Below are 19351 nucleotides of genomic sequence, written 5' to 3' on the forward strand. Positions count from 1 at the left end.
GGGGAGGACGGTGGGGTGGGTGGGCTTCTGGGAGAGGTTTGTGTCGTTCACCAGGACTCCGGCACAATACCTGCTGTGTGTCTGCGCGCGCGCGGCGGCAGCGGTAACCTGGCAATATAACCCCGCTGGGCATTTCACTGGTTTGCTGTTTTGTTCACGGCAAAACCTTAAAGAGATAGTTCGGGTCTTTTGAAGACGGGTTTTGTGGAAAAGGTTATGAATTGTTAATATCTCACCTGTTGTAGGTACAGCTCTCTGAACAACCCAGAATGTGGAGAAACGAAGTTTAATTCCGTCCAGACTAAGACACTAACAGCTAGTTCAATCGGGGACCAAAACCAAAGTGGATTACTCTTGTCATGCAATAACATTACTTTATAGACTTGTACTTTTGTCATTGTACGGCTATTCTGCCAGAAACATTATCAGATTTCTGCTAAAACTGACCAAGCTGCTCCCGAAGCTTACAACCACTCACTGCTGCTGCTTTGTGACTGTAACTAACAACTGACAGCAATTTAAAGGCATGAAGAACTATGAAGTTTTTGTTTTTTTTTTTAAGATTGGAGTTTGTTTTAGGACAGCAGCAATTTGCTTTTGTCTTGGCTTTGCCTGGACGAGCCGTTTGCTCGTGGATCTGGTCAGAGTTAAACTCTAATTGTCCAAACTGAGATCATTCAAAGATCTCCAATAGGTAATGTATAAACCTTCCAAAGAACCTTGCGCTAAAACATCCAAACTGTCACTTTAAACAGTGAAAATAAATAATATTCTCAGATGTGGAGCTCTTCCCAGTTACCAGACAATACTAAGTTTATTCAGTCTTGAAAAGGATCTCGTAGTCCCATCTGTTGGGCATCTCACATGACAAAAGTATTCTATTCTGTTCTATTCTTAAAGTATCAACAAGGAGAAATTAACAATTTCAAAAACACTCATTTTATAGATCAAACACATGAGACAGACAGACAGACAGACAGACAGACAGACAGACAGACAGACAGACAGACAGACAGACAGATAGATAGATAGATAGATAGATAGATAGATAGATAGATAGATAGATAGATAGATAGATAGATAGATAGATAGATAGATAGATAGATAGATAGATAGATAGATAGATTGATTGATTCATGGAGCATCATAGCTGGTTCTGTAAGAAACCAGTCTAATTGATAAAGAGTTAATGATGCGCCATTCAGTCGCAAGGCAATTTACTAATTACCTTCTAGTGTAATTAAATATTTCATAATAAAACTTCAACATTCTAATAAAAAAATAAATAAACATCATGTAGCCTATAGCCTTCACAGTCGCTCCTAACATAAAATATTAGTTTGTTTTTTCAAATTCAAATTCAGAACATAACAAAAAATACACTGAACACAACACAACAAGTAATATACATAAATAAGTAAAATATAAATAGTAATGTGTCTCTTTATTAGTTCTATACAAAAGATTTTCTATAGGCTATATTTTTTCTTTTCCCTTTTAACAAATGTACAATCTATATGTACATTAAAGTACAAATAATGAAAGGGTTAAGATGAACTTCTTTCGGTGACTTGAGGTGGCAGGTGTAAAATCCAACCCGTGACATGTCACGATAACTTCATTTCCCAGCGTACTTTGCGCCGAGCCTAACATTTCCGTGAAAGTCCGGAATGCGCCTGCGTATCCAGACGTGGCAACGGCATCATGGCCTCCTGGAACCGCTACAGGAGAAGGATGAGAGAGGCGAAAATGTTCGCGCTGGTGCTGCTGGTGAGTCGAGCGGGCCGCGTTTTTGCTCCGAGTGAACTGTAATGGTGTTCGGTGACACCTCGGTGGGAGTGGGAGGGTGTTGTTGTTTTCTGGGAGGGAGGGGAACGCCGCTCTTCTTCAACACGTCTCCTTAGCCTCTCCGTGCAGGGAGCTGCGGGAGGGAAGTTGACAGCCCTTCACTGAACTTGGTGCCCCGGATAACCAGCTGTTAGAAGCGTACCGTCGCCGTGGCTTGCGTGGCTTGCGTGGCGCGGAAAATGTCACAGGTGTTCCCTAATTAGGCTCGCGCACAGAGCGGGTTTCCGACCCGGCGGTCTCCTGTTTACATGCTGCCTTTCCCCTGGTGTCCGGAGCGGCGGCTGACGTTCATTCAGAGCAGAGTCAAGTCGAAGGAACCTAACTCTCTGACTGAGATAAAAAGCCTGCAACTGTGGGTTTTCTTTGCGCACGCATTATGTCACACCAAGGAAGCAGTACGGGGTTTGTTCTGTCGGCTCAGCTTGTTAAAAGGAAGCGTAAGTTATTAAGTTTCACATAATTTGCCTTGCTGGAAATGAGTGTAAAACACAGAAGTGCTCCTTTGCAGGAAACAGAGGCAGGTCAAGCTCTTGAAACACTGGGGGGGGGGGGAATATTTTATTTCCATACAACTCTTGCGTCATTTTCGAGTTATTTTAAAGTTAAACTAATAAATCAGTTATTAGGGGTACAATATGGCGCATGGCTGCAACACTGCTGGGGTTTTTCCATCCCTGGTTCATTAAAGTTTTTTTAGAACAAACAAAAGCAGCTTTCAGTTTTAGGAGGCTTTGTTCCCACAGTGAACTAACCTTTAAACCCCTGTTCCTCTGCTTTAACGCCATTACAAGCTTGGGACCACTTGGTTCACAGGAGAGCAAAGTATGCGGATGCACTGGAAGCACTGGAAAAGACTAAGAAACCAGGCGATAAAACCGTCTCATTCTGAGGCTAGCGTCAAGGACAGAGACAGTTTGGATCCAAAGACATGAGGAGGGTACAATCAGAAGATGGGAGCTGTCCAGTAAAAATAAATAAAGAGTTGGTTTGATCCTTGTACGCGACTTTATGCGCCGTTGGGAGAAGAACATGAACTAGTTTTTTCAACATTTACAGCTATGAAATAAAACATGAGTAATACACCATGATGGTAAACATACTGTAGTGACTATCAGCCTACATTTATGCCCCTTTTACACTGGCTCTAATTCAGAAGTCCGGCTCTACTCCAGTCTACTCTGCTTGGCTCTTTAAAGAATGCATCGCGTCTACACCGGCCAGTTTGGCAGAGAAACGCCTTCTTGTGTTGTGGGGGGGGGAGGCGATTCGAAAACTTGGTGCAAGTTGTGTAAACAACGCAAGCGCAATGGACAACTTTGGCGCTGTGTTGTTGCTGTTTTTTAAACTTATGGGGATTCTCCTGAGACTTCAGGAAGAGAGGCGCAGTGGAAGAAATGCTCTGGAATCCGCGATTGTTGCGTGGAGTAGGACAGCTGTTATCCGACGGAGATTTTAGGCTTTACAGCGTCTTCAGCTGGGGGACAGACGGCGTACATGTCGCAGGGTAAGCTAACGCTGTTGTTTATATTCCTACCATTCTCTCTTTATGCTTGTATCTGGTCACACCCACGACCAATTAGTGAACAGGAGCTAAGCTTGCGTCACCAAGGAAAGCAGGGCCGGCTCGGCTGGCCCTACTCCGAAGCAGGGACCAAAGAAGCAGGGCCGCCTTTGAAAAAATGCTGATGGAAACGCACGCAAAGCAAGCTGAGTAGAGTGGAGCCGGGACCTTTAGAGCCCGTGTAAAAGGGGCATTAGTTTCTCAGCTAGGCTAGGTGAGTTTTGACGATATTCAAATAATTTGTTTGGCTTTTGGGTGCTATTCTTGTTTATTCAAGGCTTGTGCAGATAAAATCTGTGTTCAGAACTTTGCAGCCAACTGTTGGAGCCAGCTGTCCGTTTGCAAATATCTCACGAACCACCGGGCAGCATTTATTAAAATCTTCAAAATGTAAGCATTGAATAGAAACCCACAACTGATTACATTCTGGAGTCAGTCCAGTTCAGGATGGCTACCACAGCTAATCATCATTAGCAACATAAAAATGGCTGTTACAGTCAGTGTAGCAGATATTCAGCTAAAATGTGGTGTGGTAGTAGCTGAGAGTCATTCACGGCACTAAGACGTTGCTTGAGATCTTGTAGTATTGCGCAAAATGGCTACAGCTTTCAACACTAGATGATTTTAGTCTAAAAATGGCAGGCATTCTTTTAAGGAATGCAAGGCCTTCAGTGGTTCTTTAACCATTACTTGCCTTCCCACCCCCTACACAGTTATTTCTTCTTCCAGTTAAAAAAAAAAAAAAATCTTTTTTTCCAAGTTTTGAAACTCTGTAACAACTTTTACCAGAAGGATACCCCCGTGGTCGCTTTGTCCCAATGTGCACGAGAACACGTTCTGGGTTTAATGGAGCCGAAGCTGATTGTGAGAGACTGTAACACAACCTGCTTGGGTTTTTTGAGCAAACATATTGTTAGAGCCTTTCAGAGGTTGAGTACATCAGGATTCTAAATGTGTCATGAGTTCTGGGCTTGTTAAGAAAACGTTCAGGCCTAACAAAGCCAACGACAGGTTTACAGTAGGCTTAACTTGATTTATTGATTTTACTGGCGGTAAAACTCTTTGTTTAAGTAGCATAAGCAAAGTCTTCACTGACTGCACGTAGTTGTTTCTTGTTCACTATGATGTAAAACAGTATAGCATGTCAGGTTTTAAAACATATGAATTTGATCTACTTTTGCTTTTAAATTACAGGGAGTAGTAAACGCTGACTTTCTTTTAATGTTTCATTTTACTTCAGCTCTAAACTCCAAAACTTGCCATTTAAAACATATTTTCCTTCCTTTTTGTGTTTTGTAAGTGACTCAATCTGCGGTAAGGATTCTGTAAACAAGCCCAATCTTTGAATATTCACACAGCTTTCATCTGTCAGCCTTCAGAGAATATTTCAATTTTGTGTTCAAGTTCGAGGCGAAGGGTTGAAAGCACACTTGTGTTTCAGAACTGTAGCTTTATCCAAATAATATTGTTTTTGCAGTCATTCCAGCAAAAAAAGTAACTTGAGCTTGAATTAGCAGAAGACAATCGATTGGACGGACTTTAAGCTTATTTTCGGAGCACAGATTTGTGCAACAGCATTTCAGCATGTCTTATAACTTATACTATGTCAAACCATTAAAACACATGCGTATATTGAACTTAAACACTGCTTATTAATAGGGAACCCTGATTCAGATTAAAAAAATAATATTCCTGGATGTTGAAAGTTTCAGTGTGTTTCAGAAATAAATAAAATAAATAAATAAAAATAAAATAATAAAACCTAAATACTCAAAGGGTTCTCAAAGCTACATAATATGCACATCTCCAAACTTGTCCTACAGAAATGTAATTCTTCATTTTTAGCTTTGATAAAGCTAGTAATATGATGCACCATATCATTCTCGCCACTTCATAGCACTGTTTAATACTAATAAAGACCTTATCCGGCTCTGCTTCCTGTTGTGCTCCAGCAGTTTAAAAAAATGATGACATGTGGGTGTTTCTGTACACTCCTTTTTGTATACTTCTGGGCGTGACACTATTTGTTATTTTGACAATGAGCCGTACAGTTTTTTTTGAACTGAAGTCAACCGTTTAAATGATGTTTAAGTGCCCACAGTCAAATGTAATTTGGCAGTGTCTGATTCAGCTACAGATGCTGTGTGAATTATAACCAATTTTTGCATTGTGACCCGATTTGAAGAGGCCAAAAATACACTTGGATAAAAGAACATAACCTTAGATTAACCTTTCTATTAATATTTGGTGGTTAATCCTTTAGATTCACTGACTGAGGCATGCCTCTAACCCACTCCTGGCTTTTAACATCATCAGATCATGTTTAAAGCACAAAACAAACGAACAACAACAACAAAAACGGTTTCAGGTTCTGTCTTCCTCCAGTGAGCAATTTAAAGATCCCACATAGTGCTCATAAATTCAAAAATGTTTCAACTAAATAAAATCTCACAAATTAGTTGCAGTGTTACAATTGCTGTCAGATTACATGAGTGTGTGTTGTGGTTTTGGTAAGCAGTGCGGTAGCGGTGTATGTAGACGATTAAACACGGGAGGTGATAAGCCACTGCGGTATTATTTTAGAAGCCTGCTGCCTGGGTGGTAGACACCTGACTGACAAAAGCAGTCGCACAAACTGAAGTATTGGGTTTTGTTGTTTATGACTGATAATATCTCCTTGTCAGTGATGCATGTTTTTCTTTTTTTTGTTTTTCAGGCAAAAATGATCAATATGTGCAGCGCTGCCTGCTTCAGAAACATTTTATTTACATAATGAAAGAATAAGTAGCATTTTCTTTATCAGGGCTCTGATTGATGTTTTTTTTTTTTTCTTACAAAATCAGATTTTTCTAGCATTTGCAGTCATGGTTATGTATTTCATACACTCTACACATAAATGCTGCTGAAATCAAACCGTAATGTCCACCGGTGTATTTTTACATCAGTCGTTGTCACTGTTTATCCTAGAATTGTTAGAGCCGCAGGCAGTGAGTCTAGTTCTCCAGCTAAATGAATAAGAATGTATAAATTCAGGAAATCTGTCCTTCATACCAGTTTCCTCCTGTTGCTGGTTTTGAAGGCGGTTCTGGTTCTATTCAGGTCTTAACATGTATATCTTAACAAATGCACTGAAAGAGCATAATAGAAATTATACAAGAAAAGATACAGACAACTTATTGTTGTGTTGTAACTCAGTCAATAATATACAGGGTTTCCCATAGAAAAGAGGCTAAGCCTGGTGGTAGGTGACCGATTGCTGGCCGACTATGATTTAGTAAAAAAAAATGGTTAAAGTTGACAGGAAAGTTGAAAATATGGCTATTTATTATGTGATATTGTAAGATATTTGTGCCAAATATTTACAAAACTAGTTTTACAACAATACATTTTTGAAATACTTTTTTAAACAAAAATACAATACAATAAATACTAATTCATTGCACCTAATTTAAATTCTAATTTAAGTCACTTTTACAAATAAAAGCACCAACACACGTCTCACTTACAGGCCAATGAATAACAACAGAGAACTCTGAAAAACAGAGAGATGCTGTCCTGTACTGTGCATATCTAATGCTGAGTTTAATAGCATCATTTTACTGTTAAACAATGATAATATTTTCACTAAGTACAAAAGGTGCATGGCGAGACACCGCGCGGGACCTTTGCGCAGGGACGGGGACAGCGCGATTGTGTCACTGTTGGCATGCGCACCCTCGCGCAGTGAGGTAGATAAAGGTAGCAGTGTCAGGGAAGCGAGTGGAAAAACATGTATAACAAATGACGTATTTATATTAAACAAGCGGAGCTTAGCCTGGCGGCAGGGTCACCAAAGCCTGACGGCCCTCCAGGCTTATACTACACTGGGGGAAACCCTTCACAGTAACAAGTTAGGGCATTTAACTTTATTGAATTTCTTGGTAAAAGATTACTTTGATATTTTACAAAATAAATCGTACTTAAAAAAAAAAACAGAACTGTTACGCATTTGACATCTAGATCAAGCATTATTTTGGAATAATCCTTTATTTAACAAAAGGAAGACTTTAAATAAAAAGGTGTTTCATCCATAATGTGTTCAGATAGTATCTAATAATAAACAGGTTTTGGTGCGTACCAGTAAAATATTTTGGTTCTATAACACTTTTTATTCGTCAGTAGTAGCTTGGCAGTGTGTTTGTAGGCTACAAAGTATCCTATAAAATCAGCCTGGCCACATACGGCAACACACACCTGACCGGCTCATTAGTCAGAGGGAAGTGAAGACAACTGCTTGACAAAAACCGGTGTGGTTTGTGCTGATTCAGTACTAGCCCTAAACTGAATGTCATTTATTCAGCCGATTTGTCACAGCACATAGAGGGTGAGGGCTTGCAGGCAGACTCTGGGTAGGTTCATATACAGCCAATTTTATTTTTCTTAAACAGTGCATTTTTAATGCATGTACAGAAGGTCATGGAAAGAAGGATTGATTCATCTGGTCATGAGGCAAAATAATAAATCTACTTACAAATGTATTACTAAATTTATTTTGAGATAATCACAGTGCTTGCCAGTTGATGTATAAGTTGTCATTTTGTCTCATTTGCAGCTTTTGTCAAGATTTAAATAGTTTCAAAACTATATAAAATCTTTGTTTCCTGTCTATTTTGATTTTGACAAAAGAAACAAAACTAGAAGTATAGTTTAAGGCTGTTCTTTAAGTTTTGTTCACATGCTTTTGAAACATTAATCATGCTGTCTAGTTGTACTAAGTATGTACTAAACTTTTAATTTTAAATGAATCACTAAACTGGAAAAAAGAATTGTTTCTAAGTTACTAATTCACATCTTTAACACACAGTTTTAGGGGAAAAAATAGTTTTATCTCCATAGTTGGTGTTATTCTTCCTGGTTTAGAACTCCTGATGCATCTTCTGTTCCTGTAACTGTGTGGAAAAATGACTTTTGTGTCCTTATATTTCTTTACTATTGATCTGCTTTGCTGCAGTCAGGCTTTCCACCTGCTGCATGTGTTAGGAAGCATGCTGATAAGGAGGGAGGACATTAAGAGGAGTTTGAACACAGCACAACTCTAATGCCTCTCAGAATGACTGCAGGCTGAACAAGGAGCCTCTGTTGTGTATTTATCAGGAGAAATTTGTCTTGGGGTTTCTGTCAATTGCCTGTTAAGACGGGGCACAAAGGTCAATAAAGCCAATATGTTGTCAGCAAGCCAGAGGTCTCTGAACTAAAACTCTACTCCGTGACCTGCACTTAATCTGAACAATATTTACACGAGCCTCTCTATTAACAAAAAACTTAGTAAACCATTGGCAAGTCTTTGCATGTTACTCAATGCCTTGTTTAGGGTAATACCAACATATTCATGTTCACAATACATTTAAAAGAAGGCTGGACAGATGCAGGTTATACAATTTCAGTAAGCAAAGATCTGAACCTTTTGGCTGATTATCGTGCACTGATGGGACAGTGTCTGAGTGCAGTCACTCACAGACAGACAGTACAGAGGATTCCTCCATGAAATCAAATTATCTGACTACCAGCTTTTTTTATTCAAAACTAGAAACACGCAGAGAATGCAAACCTCCACCAAGGCTACAGCGTGATCCGGATCATAATCTGGATCCGCACCAAAGTTTAATCCATTGTTTTTTTGTAACAACCCCAACATTTCCTGAAAATGTCCTCCAAATCTGTTCATTAGTTTTTAAATGATCTTTGCTAACAGACAGACAAACAAACCAATGGACACAACCAAAAACAAAATTCTGTGGTGGAGGTAACAAAAGGGTCACATGTAGGAGCAGAGAGAAGGTTTTAACAAAGGGGTTACCTGTGATCTTTGACCCCATGAACCTTGAAATCAGTGGTGATCACCCTCGACCCACAAGGTGTCCAACTGTGGAGTTTAACATTCCTGTTATACAGCTGCAGAGTTGGAGCACGGGTTGATCTGTGGTCTTGAACTTTGAATCACCTCAAAAATTTAATCACTCATTCCTTGTAGGGTGTTTGGCATTTCCTGAAAATCTTATGAAAATCTGTTTATAACACTTTGAGTAATCTTATACACAATACAGACGTACATACATAACATCCTTGGCGAAGGTAATTTTTAACGACTCTTAATAACCTTAATTTAGATAATGTAAGCTTAGCTGATCCTGAAAAACATGTCAATCAATCAATCAATCAAATTTTATTTGTATAGCACATTTCAGCAGCAAGGCATTTCAAGGTGCTTTACATAATTAAAAAACAAAATAAAAACAGCATGTGACAATGAATAAACAGTAAGAAAGAGACAAACATCAAAAACCCGCACTCTAACCCTAATTTAGCCATAAGCAACTCTAAACAGGTGGGTTTTAAGTTAAGATTTAAAGGCACCCAGTGTTTCAGCTGTTTTACAGTTTTCTGGAAGTTTGTTCCAAATTTGTGGTGCATAGAAACTGAATGCTGCTTCTCCTCGTTTGGTTCTGGTTCTGGGGATGCAGAGCAGTCCAGAACCAGAAGATCTGAGGGGTCTAGACGGTTGGTATGTCCTTTTAACGCATCCTGGATTTTAGACCAGATGGCCCCTCTCTTTAGTTTGGAGAGTGACGTTCCTGATTTCTTACAGTATTTTTCACAGTACAGAACAGACTTCTGTTCTGACTCAGGTCTTCCTAAATCCGCTTAGACTTGGAAAAAAAATGTCCAGAAATTGACTGTATATCCCTTTTTTCTGGTAGAGTATTTAGTTGCATTTGTAGGTGAAGGAATGTTGTTTATTGACTGTAGTTTTCAGATGTGTACCAAGGGTCATGCCCTAGGACTGTGAATGGTTTTAATGCAGTACAGACTTTGGCATTTCTCAGTTGTCTATCTTGAAATTGTTTTGATTGCATCAAAACCCTGCAAATAAGTTGTGTTACTAAAGTGATCTGCTTCGACTGTTTCTTTCTGCATTTATAAACAACTGTCACATTTGTTTTAAAAGCTCCACCACCATGCAGATTCCTGAAATGAATCCTGGTAGACTAACTGCATGAATTATATCAACAAGTGCTGATAGTTATTATCAGATATTTAAGGAAAAGTAGACCAGCATGCCTGCATGAGTATAATATTCTTCACATAAGCAGTTCACCATTTGTAGAGTTGAACACCACTTGATGATCTTTTTCTTGGAACTTAGAAACAGACCTACAGTGTGGTATTGAAAAACTAAACATGCTTTTCATGGTAGTAATTGTGAGTCATCATCCACACTTATTAAGACCTATTCAGGTTTTACGTGAAACAAAAATGCTTCAGTAGAAATTAGTGAAATTTTATGCATAGGATCATTTTTAATTTAGCTATTAAAATATATTTTGTATTTCAGATGCTTTATAGCCCTTACTGTGCCTAAGGTAATCTACATTTTACACCTTTTTAACTACAAAAGAAATAATGAATACAGAGCTCAGTGTTGGTCACTTGGGAAAGGGAAAGTAGCAGAAAACTGAAATGTATCAATGACTATTGGAATTGACTGAGTCATAGTTACTGCTTGCTCAAGTTTAAGATTGGGGAGGGAAATTGGTCAGTTTAGAAAAAGGAGACGGCACAATACCTAACAGATAATATAGAACATATGAGGCTGAATCTAATGTACTCTGTAACTGTTGTCATTATGCTGTTATTTTTACACTTATTATTATTGAACACATTATACAATACACTGCTCTGACGCATTCATTTCAGCAATGTTTTTATGCTCGCTCCCTTTGCAAGCGCTGCTCTGTAATAAACCCCAGCAGAAATCATCAGCAGTGCAGTAACACTGTCTCTGAATGAGCCTGTCACTTAGGGTGTTTAATGGAAAATCTGACAGCACAGTCTAGTTATATCTATTATTGTACACCTGTCAGTGGAAGATGACACACACTTCAGCTGCTGGAAGACACGTTTTATCACAGCCATCAGCGGTGCTGGCTTGGCGACAGCATCAATGTTGTTCTTTGCTTCCTCGGATGTAGGAGGAGGTGCCAGTCTGAATATTTTATGGTGCAGTGTTTAGAATTGTTGCTGTTTTCACATTAATCTGACAAGATACTTTAACAGCCATAATTTATGGGAGGAAAAAGTCTTTACCCACAGATCTATGTCTGTGTTGAACTAAGTAATTCGTGATGAATATGCCTTCAATAAATACTTGCTCAAGTTAACATTTTGCAATGCCTTTATTGCTTATAAGTCCCAGCTTAGCAGAGATCCATCTCAAATATGTCTCTTGAAATTCAACCTATAATCCTAAAAGGTTAAAAGTTGGTTCTGTAAGTTTGTAACTTTCTTCTAAGATTGCAGCTGTTTGTAAGATGGATTTTCATACTTTATAACTGATCCCAATGAGCTAAAAATGCATCTATAAAAACCTTTTCAATGCATCTTTACAGCACAAACTATCTTGAAGGAAGCACAAAATTTGTATGTAGTTGTAGACTTTCTTTTTGCTTTCACTGTGTGTGTGTTCATTCTGCATGTGATCATTGGTTTCTCCTAACCTAAAACATAAATTAGCATTTGCTAACTTTTTAGAGATTCTCAAGATCGTTGGAGATTTGTGGTTGACTTAAAAAAAAAAAAGAAAAAAAGATAGCTGTCCTTAATGATGCTGTCAATTTTTATATAAGTTTATATAAAAGTAATGTAGCATCACAGTATAAACACTCTCATTTCCAATTAAGAACGATCAGGTTCTTCCATAGGAATCCTATTAGCAAGGCCACCTATACATTCACAACCCATTCATCCTTTATATGTTCTTAATCCGTTAAAGAAAAAAAGCACGGTAGCACTATAGCTAACTGGGTCAGGCAATGATGAAATAAAACATTTTATAACCTGCATTAAAAAAATCTGCAAGTGGGAGCTGACACTTTCGACTGCTATGGTGTTATCCATGAAGTAATAATCTAAAAACTTACAGCCAATCGGAGCGATTCCTCAGCTTCAGCCTGGCGTGCGAACAGAAGTTCCAGGAAAACTGCCTATTTAAGAATTGTATTATTTTGGCTGATTCTGATGATCATTTCTTGATAATTAATTGGTAACCATTAGACTGATTTAAAAAAATTAAATAGTGTTGGATTTTTTTTTAAAGATCTATTTAATGGTATCAAAATATGTTGTGTTTGATGAGGTTATAAAAATCAGGTGGCCTTGCTAATTGGAGGTGAGAGTAACCAGGTGTTGCAGATTAACTGCACTTGATAAACTGATCATCAGCAAGAGTGGAGCATTCAGGTGTGTGTGTTATTCTACCACTGGACTTTTTAAAAGGATGTCCTTTGGTCAGATGAGACCAAAATTAAGACATTTTATCAGCTTATGATTTGGGCACCTTGCAGTCAACTGTGAACTCCCCTGTATACTAAAGTATTCTAGCGTCAAATATGAGGCCATACATCCAATAGCTGAAGCTTTCTAACTAAATGATTGAACAGTACACAACAAACAGAATAGGGGGAAAAACAGACTCAAGGTATTTCAGTGGTCCAATTAAAGTCTAAAATCCTGATTAAAAATGTTTTTGTGCAACAATACCAGAGTTATGCATAATTGAAGGCCCACAAACCTGAATGTATTAAAGGAACATTCATAGTATGTCCCAGGGCTGCCTGGTTTATTCATTTGGTTTATTTTCTCTGCAACATTACAACTAATGGTTTTGTTTTTGTGAGTCTCACACTCAGTGTGTGACAGTTGTCAGCCTTGTAAAATTGTTACACCCTACCTGTTTTTTCTACATTATGCAACTAGAGGCTTTTATCTGACATGATTGAACTGGTTTGTCAGTGCTGAGATTTGTTGCAGTTCTCTGATTTCCTTCAGTTTTGTTAAGGCCATTGATTTTACTTTGATTAATTATGTCACAAGTTTTGCCCTTTAATATTTATGAACCTTTTACTATTTTTCTTTAATTGTGTTTGGTGTGCGGGAACTAAGGGTGGGAATCTTTAGGCACTCTGTGACACAATTCAGTTCAGATCCAGAGGGCTGCGCTTTGATTATAAAGTGTTTATCAATGCATTTCAGTTATCTTTAAATGTAAATACAAACACAATTAGCATCATGTTTTTCACTGGAAATTTAAACATAAATTGAACAAGTCTTTCCTGAAGACAGCCATGTTATGATAACTTGAACTATTACAGATATACTTCAGGATTTAGAGAAGAAAAAGTGGAATAAAAAGTTTAAAACACATTTTTTATGCAACATGTTTCTACTACGGGTTGCTACAGTAAGTCTGCAACCAATCTGCTGACTCTCTTAAAGTATCAGCACAAATTACCAATAACAAAATCAATTTTTGACATTTTTAAATTGACTAAAAATAGATTTAGCCTCCCATCCTTAGAGGGGACTGGCCTTTTTGTTAAAACACATTTTCATTTTTGATCTTATTACTCTATATTATATCTGAATAGCTGTTTTTAGCTTGACAGCTTTTTTCAATTGTACCAGAAATAAAATTACATAAAATGTTTAGCTTTATACTAGAGAACAAATGCATATCTAAGTCAAATTCTTGCTCACTTTGCATGGTATGAATACCTGTATGTTTATCAAGTAAGCTAAATTGCTAAATCATTTGGACTTTTGTAAGATGGTTTGTCTCCCAACTTGCCTTGTTTTGGACAATATGGAAGGGCACTAATAATTTTGTCTCGAAGCCTATTGGTTCTTTTGTTGTTTTTTATGATCTTTGTTTGTTTTGAATATGTGCCTTCATGGGGTTTCTCTCAGTAATAATATATTTTTGAATGATTGTCTGTGTGTAAGAATGCACCATGTTCTGTTTGTTTGTGATGAACCTATCATTCAGTATTATTTGGAGTTGTCTTCAGTCACTTTTTACCCAGCTCAGCTGCAACACAGCTACTGGATTTAGTTTATATGTAAACTGTAGATGTAGTTCTTTACTTTTTTGCTCTTTCTAAGCCCTTCAGCTTTTTTGCGTTCATTTCAGAGTTTTCTGATATGCAAATTCCAGCATCTTAAGATTCACAGGACTAACACCTCAGAGAAGCATCTAGTTGGAAATTAAAATAGAAAATGAGCCTGACAGGTGCTTGTTTTTATTCTGGGTGATATCACTCATCAGACTGGATCCGCTGAGCGAGCAGACAATGTTTGGTGTCTAATTTAGTTCCCTGTGGACAGAAATGAGGGGCTTTCTAATGAATGCTGATGGCGCAGAGACGATTAGAATGCAAAGAAATAGCTGTAAATGGCTGGAGTGTAATCAGTCTTTTTTTTTTTTTCTTTAGTCATCTTTGATTAAAGTGCAAGCCACACACTCTGTGCTTTGTTTTATCTATTAAAAGTTTCACACTATTAGCTCAACCAGCAGTGTTTGCTAAGGCAAAGGAGCTATTCAGCCTAATGATGCACATGTACCTGCTGGTTGCTGGCTTTGAAGCTGCTTTTGGTTTAGGTTGTCATTAACGCTGCGTCCTGTCTTGTTTGCACTTTAGTGTTTGAAAAGAAATCATTTCATATTAAAAGACCTCATTTCCACTGAAGTTTGTATGCTGTGTTTAAGGCAAATGAAAAACTGAAAGCAGTGATATGCTGGTGATTATTTTAATTACAGTCTTTAAATATCTGGGAACAAAGGACACAAGTTGTTGAACATTCCTGATAATGGATTCTTTAGATTCAAGCTGCTTAACAGTTCAGGGTCATCTTTATGTTTTAAGTTTCATAATGTGCCAACGTTTTACATATTATGAACGATATACATTATTGGTTCCTGACCTTTTTCCCTCAGAGCCCCCACCTTGCAGTGACAGAAAAGCTACCCTCTCTGTAAACGTATTTATTTCATTTTTTTTTTCATTTACATTTGTGTGAAAACGTGGACACACAGAGCTATCAGACTCTTTTACCACATCTGGAGAGTCATGTTAAAACAAATCATCAGTCTACCATTCATTAAAAGCTGTCTTTATTATTAAATTCCATAAACGCTCAGTCACATGTAAAACGTAGCTCTCAGTGTCTTCTTGAGCACTTTAAACGCCCCAGGGGGAATGGGCCACCCAGTTTGGGAACCACAGGTCTACAAGGCAGGCAGGCCAGTTCAGCAACTCAACTTCTTGGCTGTGAACCTATGCCTCTGTAGTAGGTACAGTATTTTGTCTAGTGTTATCTTGCTGAAACATGCAAGGCCTTCCCTGAAAAAGACAACTGATTGGGAGTACATATTTTGGTCTACAACCCCCTTACTATCTGTGATGCAAGTTTTCAAATGAAGTGTTTATACCAAGTCAGGTGAACCTTTAGTTAGATTTGGACTTTTTAGTTTAGAGGCTGTGCTGTTTATAAAGTTTGATTTGTCTAACCACAGAACAGTTTTTTACATTGCCTCTGTTAATTTGTGAATGAGAAAATCGCTGTGTTTCTGGACCTTAGTCCGATGTAGTTTAGGTTTTTTTTGGCTTGATAGTGCTTAGAGTAGTAAAATGTGTTCATGGACAATAATTGTGCTTTTGAGCCCAAGCTGTTAATTTCTGGATGGGATCATAGCTGTTCTTAAGGCAGGCCCACCAGAGAGCCTGGGAAAATCATGGGCATCCAGTATTGATTTTCAGCTATCTCATTTGCGTGACCAAACTCCTCCAAATTCTCTGAATCTTTGAATGAGATTTATTGAAAATATAACATTTAAAGTCTATAAAAAGTTCTATAATTTTCAGACCTTTTCTTTTTTTTACTGCTGAACCTCTGTCCATCTGTATTTGGGATCTTCTTCTGTTTTCTCTGTAACCAGTCATGTTACTGACCTGTTGCCAATGAACCTAATTTGCTGCAACATGTTTCTTCAGCTGCTTCTTTTTAGTTGTCCTGTCTTTTCCAACCATGTGTTGCCCCTGTCTCAATTTATTTATTTCATTCCGTTTTCATTTATATTTTACACAGAATTCAAATGTGTTGTAAGTTGGACTTGTGATTATGCTGTTGAAGATTTCAATTACATTTGCAATATAATGATTGAAATGAACATATTTTATTTAATCTTCATGTATTGTATAATGAAACTTTTGGTAGTCACTAAAAGTTTTCTTTATGGAGACTAAATTTACAGTATAAATCATAATCTAACCTTGGTTATGAATTGGTAATATTTCAGGAATTTTCTACAGTCAAACTTTTGTAACTTTGAATAAAATGTCTAGTGATTAAAATGTTGAAAAAAATACATCAGTAACTCAATATGATGGTTTCTAGTGCTGTAGTTTTATGTTACAGACACATTAAGTTCGTAAACAAACAAGTAATGAAATGTAATAACCAGTCCCATTTCTGTGTGTTTGTGTCGTCCCCCTCTGGTTTTGTTGTTTGTTTGTTTCTCTAGGTGTGGATGCTGTCGTTGCTGGAAGCTGCGAAGGTGTCTCCTCTCATAGAGAAAGTCAGTGACCACAAAGACTTCAAGAAGCTGCTCAGAACGAGGACCAACGTTCTGGTGCTCTACACGAAGACAGGTTAGACAAGACAGACAGACATGTCGTAATCTGTCATAATTTGTTGCATTTTTACATTTACCCCTAGCCTACAGTATATCTGATTAAAGGGAAATGTATTAAAAAAAGATTATGTTCTTCTACTGAATACATGCCAGCCAACATTTGGAGCTGAGCATCAGAAGGAGAAAGAAACAGCAGTGTTAGGAATGACTCATGGATAATGTTTTGTCCTTGTTGAACTCTTAAATATCTCAAACAGTTTGACATTTTAGAGGATTTTGAAGTGCAGGAAGATCAAATAACATTCATTTGTTTTATCTTATATACATATTTAATTGACGTACTACATTTTAATTTACATATCTAACTAGAAAATAGACTTATAAATGATATATTTCAAGGTTTTTTTTTTGCCACAAGTTCAATATGCTCTGGAGTTTGTCTACAGTCTTATAATGATGTACTGAAAGAAGCGCAGATACTTAAATTTTTAAGTTAGTTGGCAGTGGTCACTGCTTAAATATGTTCTTATAAAAGACACCAAATTAAGCCGTTGTGGTGAGTTTTTAAAACTTCAGTGTTTTAACCATCTTGGCTGAAACATCTTAATGTGTTTAACACTCCTAATTTGAAGCTATGAGTGATTAACAGGCTTCTGCATAACATGAAGAGGTAATTTAACCACTGAATCAGGTGTGTTGGAGCAGGGAAACAAGTAACACATGCAGGATAGTCGCCCTCGAGGACCAGGATTGGTGACCACTGCTTTAGAGGACACTGTACCTCAGAATTTCTAACGATGGTAAAGAGTGATCGCTTTCACATGAGAAAATTGGCATTTTAAGCAAAAATTATTTTCAAAAAAATTTGATGAAACACAGGTTATGAGTGCACACATACGCATTTGGTAATTTTGCTAGCCTGCAATATTTGTGTTAATTATTTTTCACAAGGCCATGGGATCAGTCAGGAGAATTCAGCACGTTTTGAAAGTAAAGGTGTCGCTCATGTGTGGTTCTAATTTCCACTTTGTAATTCTGTCTAAATAAAATTCAACAAATAAAACAGACTAGTTTTTTTAGGCAGGTGTACCGAGGAGAAGACCTGAATTGTGGTTGTTGGCAAATAATCTGGTCACCTTGTGGTAGAGTGGGTAAGGAATCAACAGGAGGTGCCAGTTGTTGCTTAAAAGTCACTTTTCAAAACAATAGTTGCATAAACTATTCAAATTTGCATTCTGTAATGAGTATTAGCATATTTGAAATTCATGTCATATTCCTAATTGATGTTTCTAGTAACTATAGTGTGTTGAAGTTGGTATGTCTTAAGTTATTGCTTTTACATCTGGATAATGTCTGTTTTTTAAATCAGAGCTCTAAAGTAAAACCATTTCCTTTGATTACACTATATAATAAAAAGTGCCATTGTGCAGTGGTCCATTCCCTCCATCTAATTCTGCATATTTAATTAAAACATTCTGTCACAGAATCTTAAAATGTCTTTAAAATTAATCTTTGGTGAAGCTTCTGGCAGCAGATTGCTTTCAAGGGGTGATCACAGTGGCGTAATTCAAAATTAACTTGGAAATACTTACTGACTTCTGTGTTCAGTGCAGAAAAAAAGAAACAATGACATTAAGAAAAGACCCCCTCCATTTAAAACCTGTCGTGCTTTAGAAGAAACAAAATCAGTTTTAAATTATTGAAAAGAAATTTGGATTAAGCATTAGAAATTTTGAGCTCTGATCAAAACCTTGGTCTGTCCACATGTTGTATAAAAATCAGTGTTCTTGTATCCTGTCTGTCCTGTCAGAGCACTCAGGTCAGCAGATCATGGTGACTTGGCTATACCTCAGACATTGTCCAAGTCCATGGAAGCTGCCTTCTGTGTTTGCACTCTTATGAGACGGAATGCATTCTTCTAGTTCTGACAGAGGCCCTCACTTTTTAATATTTTTATAAAATTAAAAACTTTCCTTTTTGCTAAAGCATATTGTAGGTTTTATCGCTTGTGATTTTTGTATTACAATTTTAGGATTCCATATGTGTGAGACGGTCTGTCTGTATATATTTTCTGTATATATTTCTCTATAAGCATGTGCATAAAAATATTTTTGTTTTAAGTTATTGATGGAAGCACATTAGGTTGCTTTGAGCATGAAATATGTTTTATAAATAAAAGTTAGATTTGATCAGGTAAACAAAATGTTGTATTGAGGTATTTTGGTTAGGCTATTGTCAAAACAATAGCTGACATATATATATATATATTTTTTATTATATTCTGAATTATTTCTGTGTCCTCTGCCTTTAATGACCACGAGGAACAGACCAGCTGTAACTGCGGTATGGTAGAGATCTTTCTGTCTGTCCTGTTGATATTTGGAACATTGTGGAGTTCTGCTCTTGGATGTTGAAGGTCTGTTTTGTTGGTAGTT

The 19351-nt window shown here is 37.4% G+C and overlaps 1 protein-coding gene across 2 annotated transcripts in view; it reads left to right on the forward strand.

Moving 5' to 3' along the window:
- Positions 1 to 1669: 1669 nt before the first annotated feature.
- pdia5 (protein disulfide isomerase family A, member 5) overlaps positions 1670 to 19351 on the forward strand; it is a 69631-nt gene continuing 51949 nt past the window's right edge. The window contains exons 1-2 of one of the 2 annotated variants that reach the window (XM_017421212.3): positions 1670 to 1770; positions 16806 to 16932. In XM_017421212.3, coding sequence (XP_017276701.1) covers positions 1705 to 1770; positions 16806 to 16932 — 193 coding nt within the window. In that variant the 5' untranslated portion in view covers positions 1670 to 1704. Of the gene's footprint in view, positions 1771 to 2081; positions 2286 to 16805; positions 16933 to 19351 lie in introns of those variants that run through there. The other variant, XM_037976125.1, reaches the window with a different exon arrangement.

This window comes from Kryptolebias marmoratus, linkage group LG6 (assembly GCF_001649575.2).
Source record: "Kryptolebias marmoratus isolate JLee-2015 linkage group LG6, ASM164957v2, whole genome shotgun sequence".
NCBI lineage: Eukaryota > Metazoa > Chordata > Actinopteri > Cyprinodontiformes > Rivulidae > Kryptolebias > Kryptolebias marmoratus.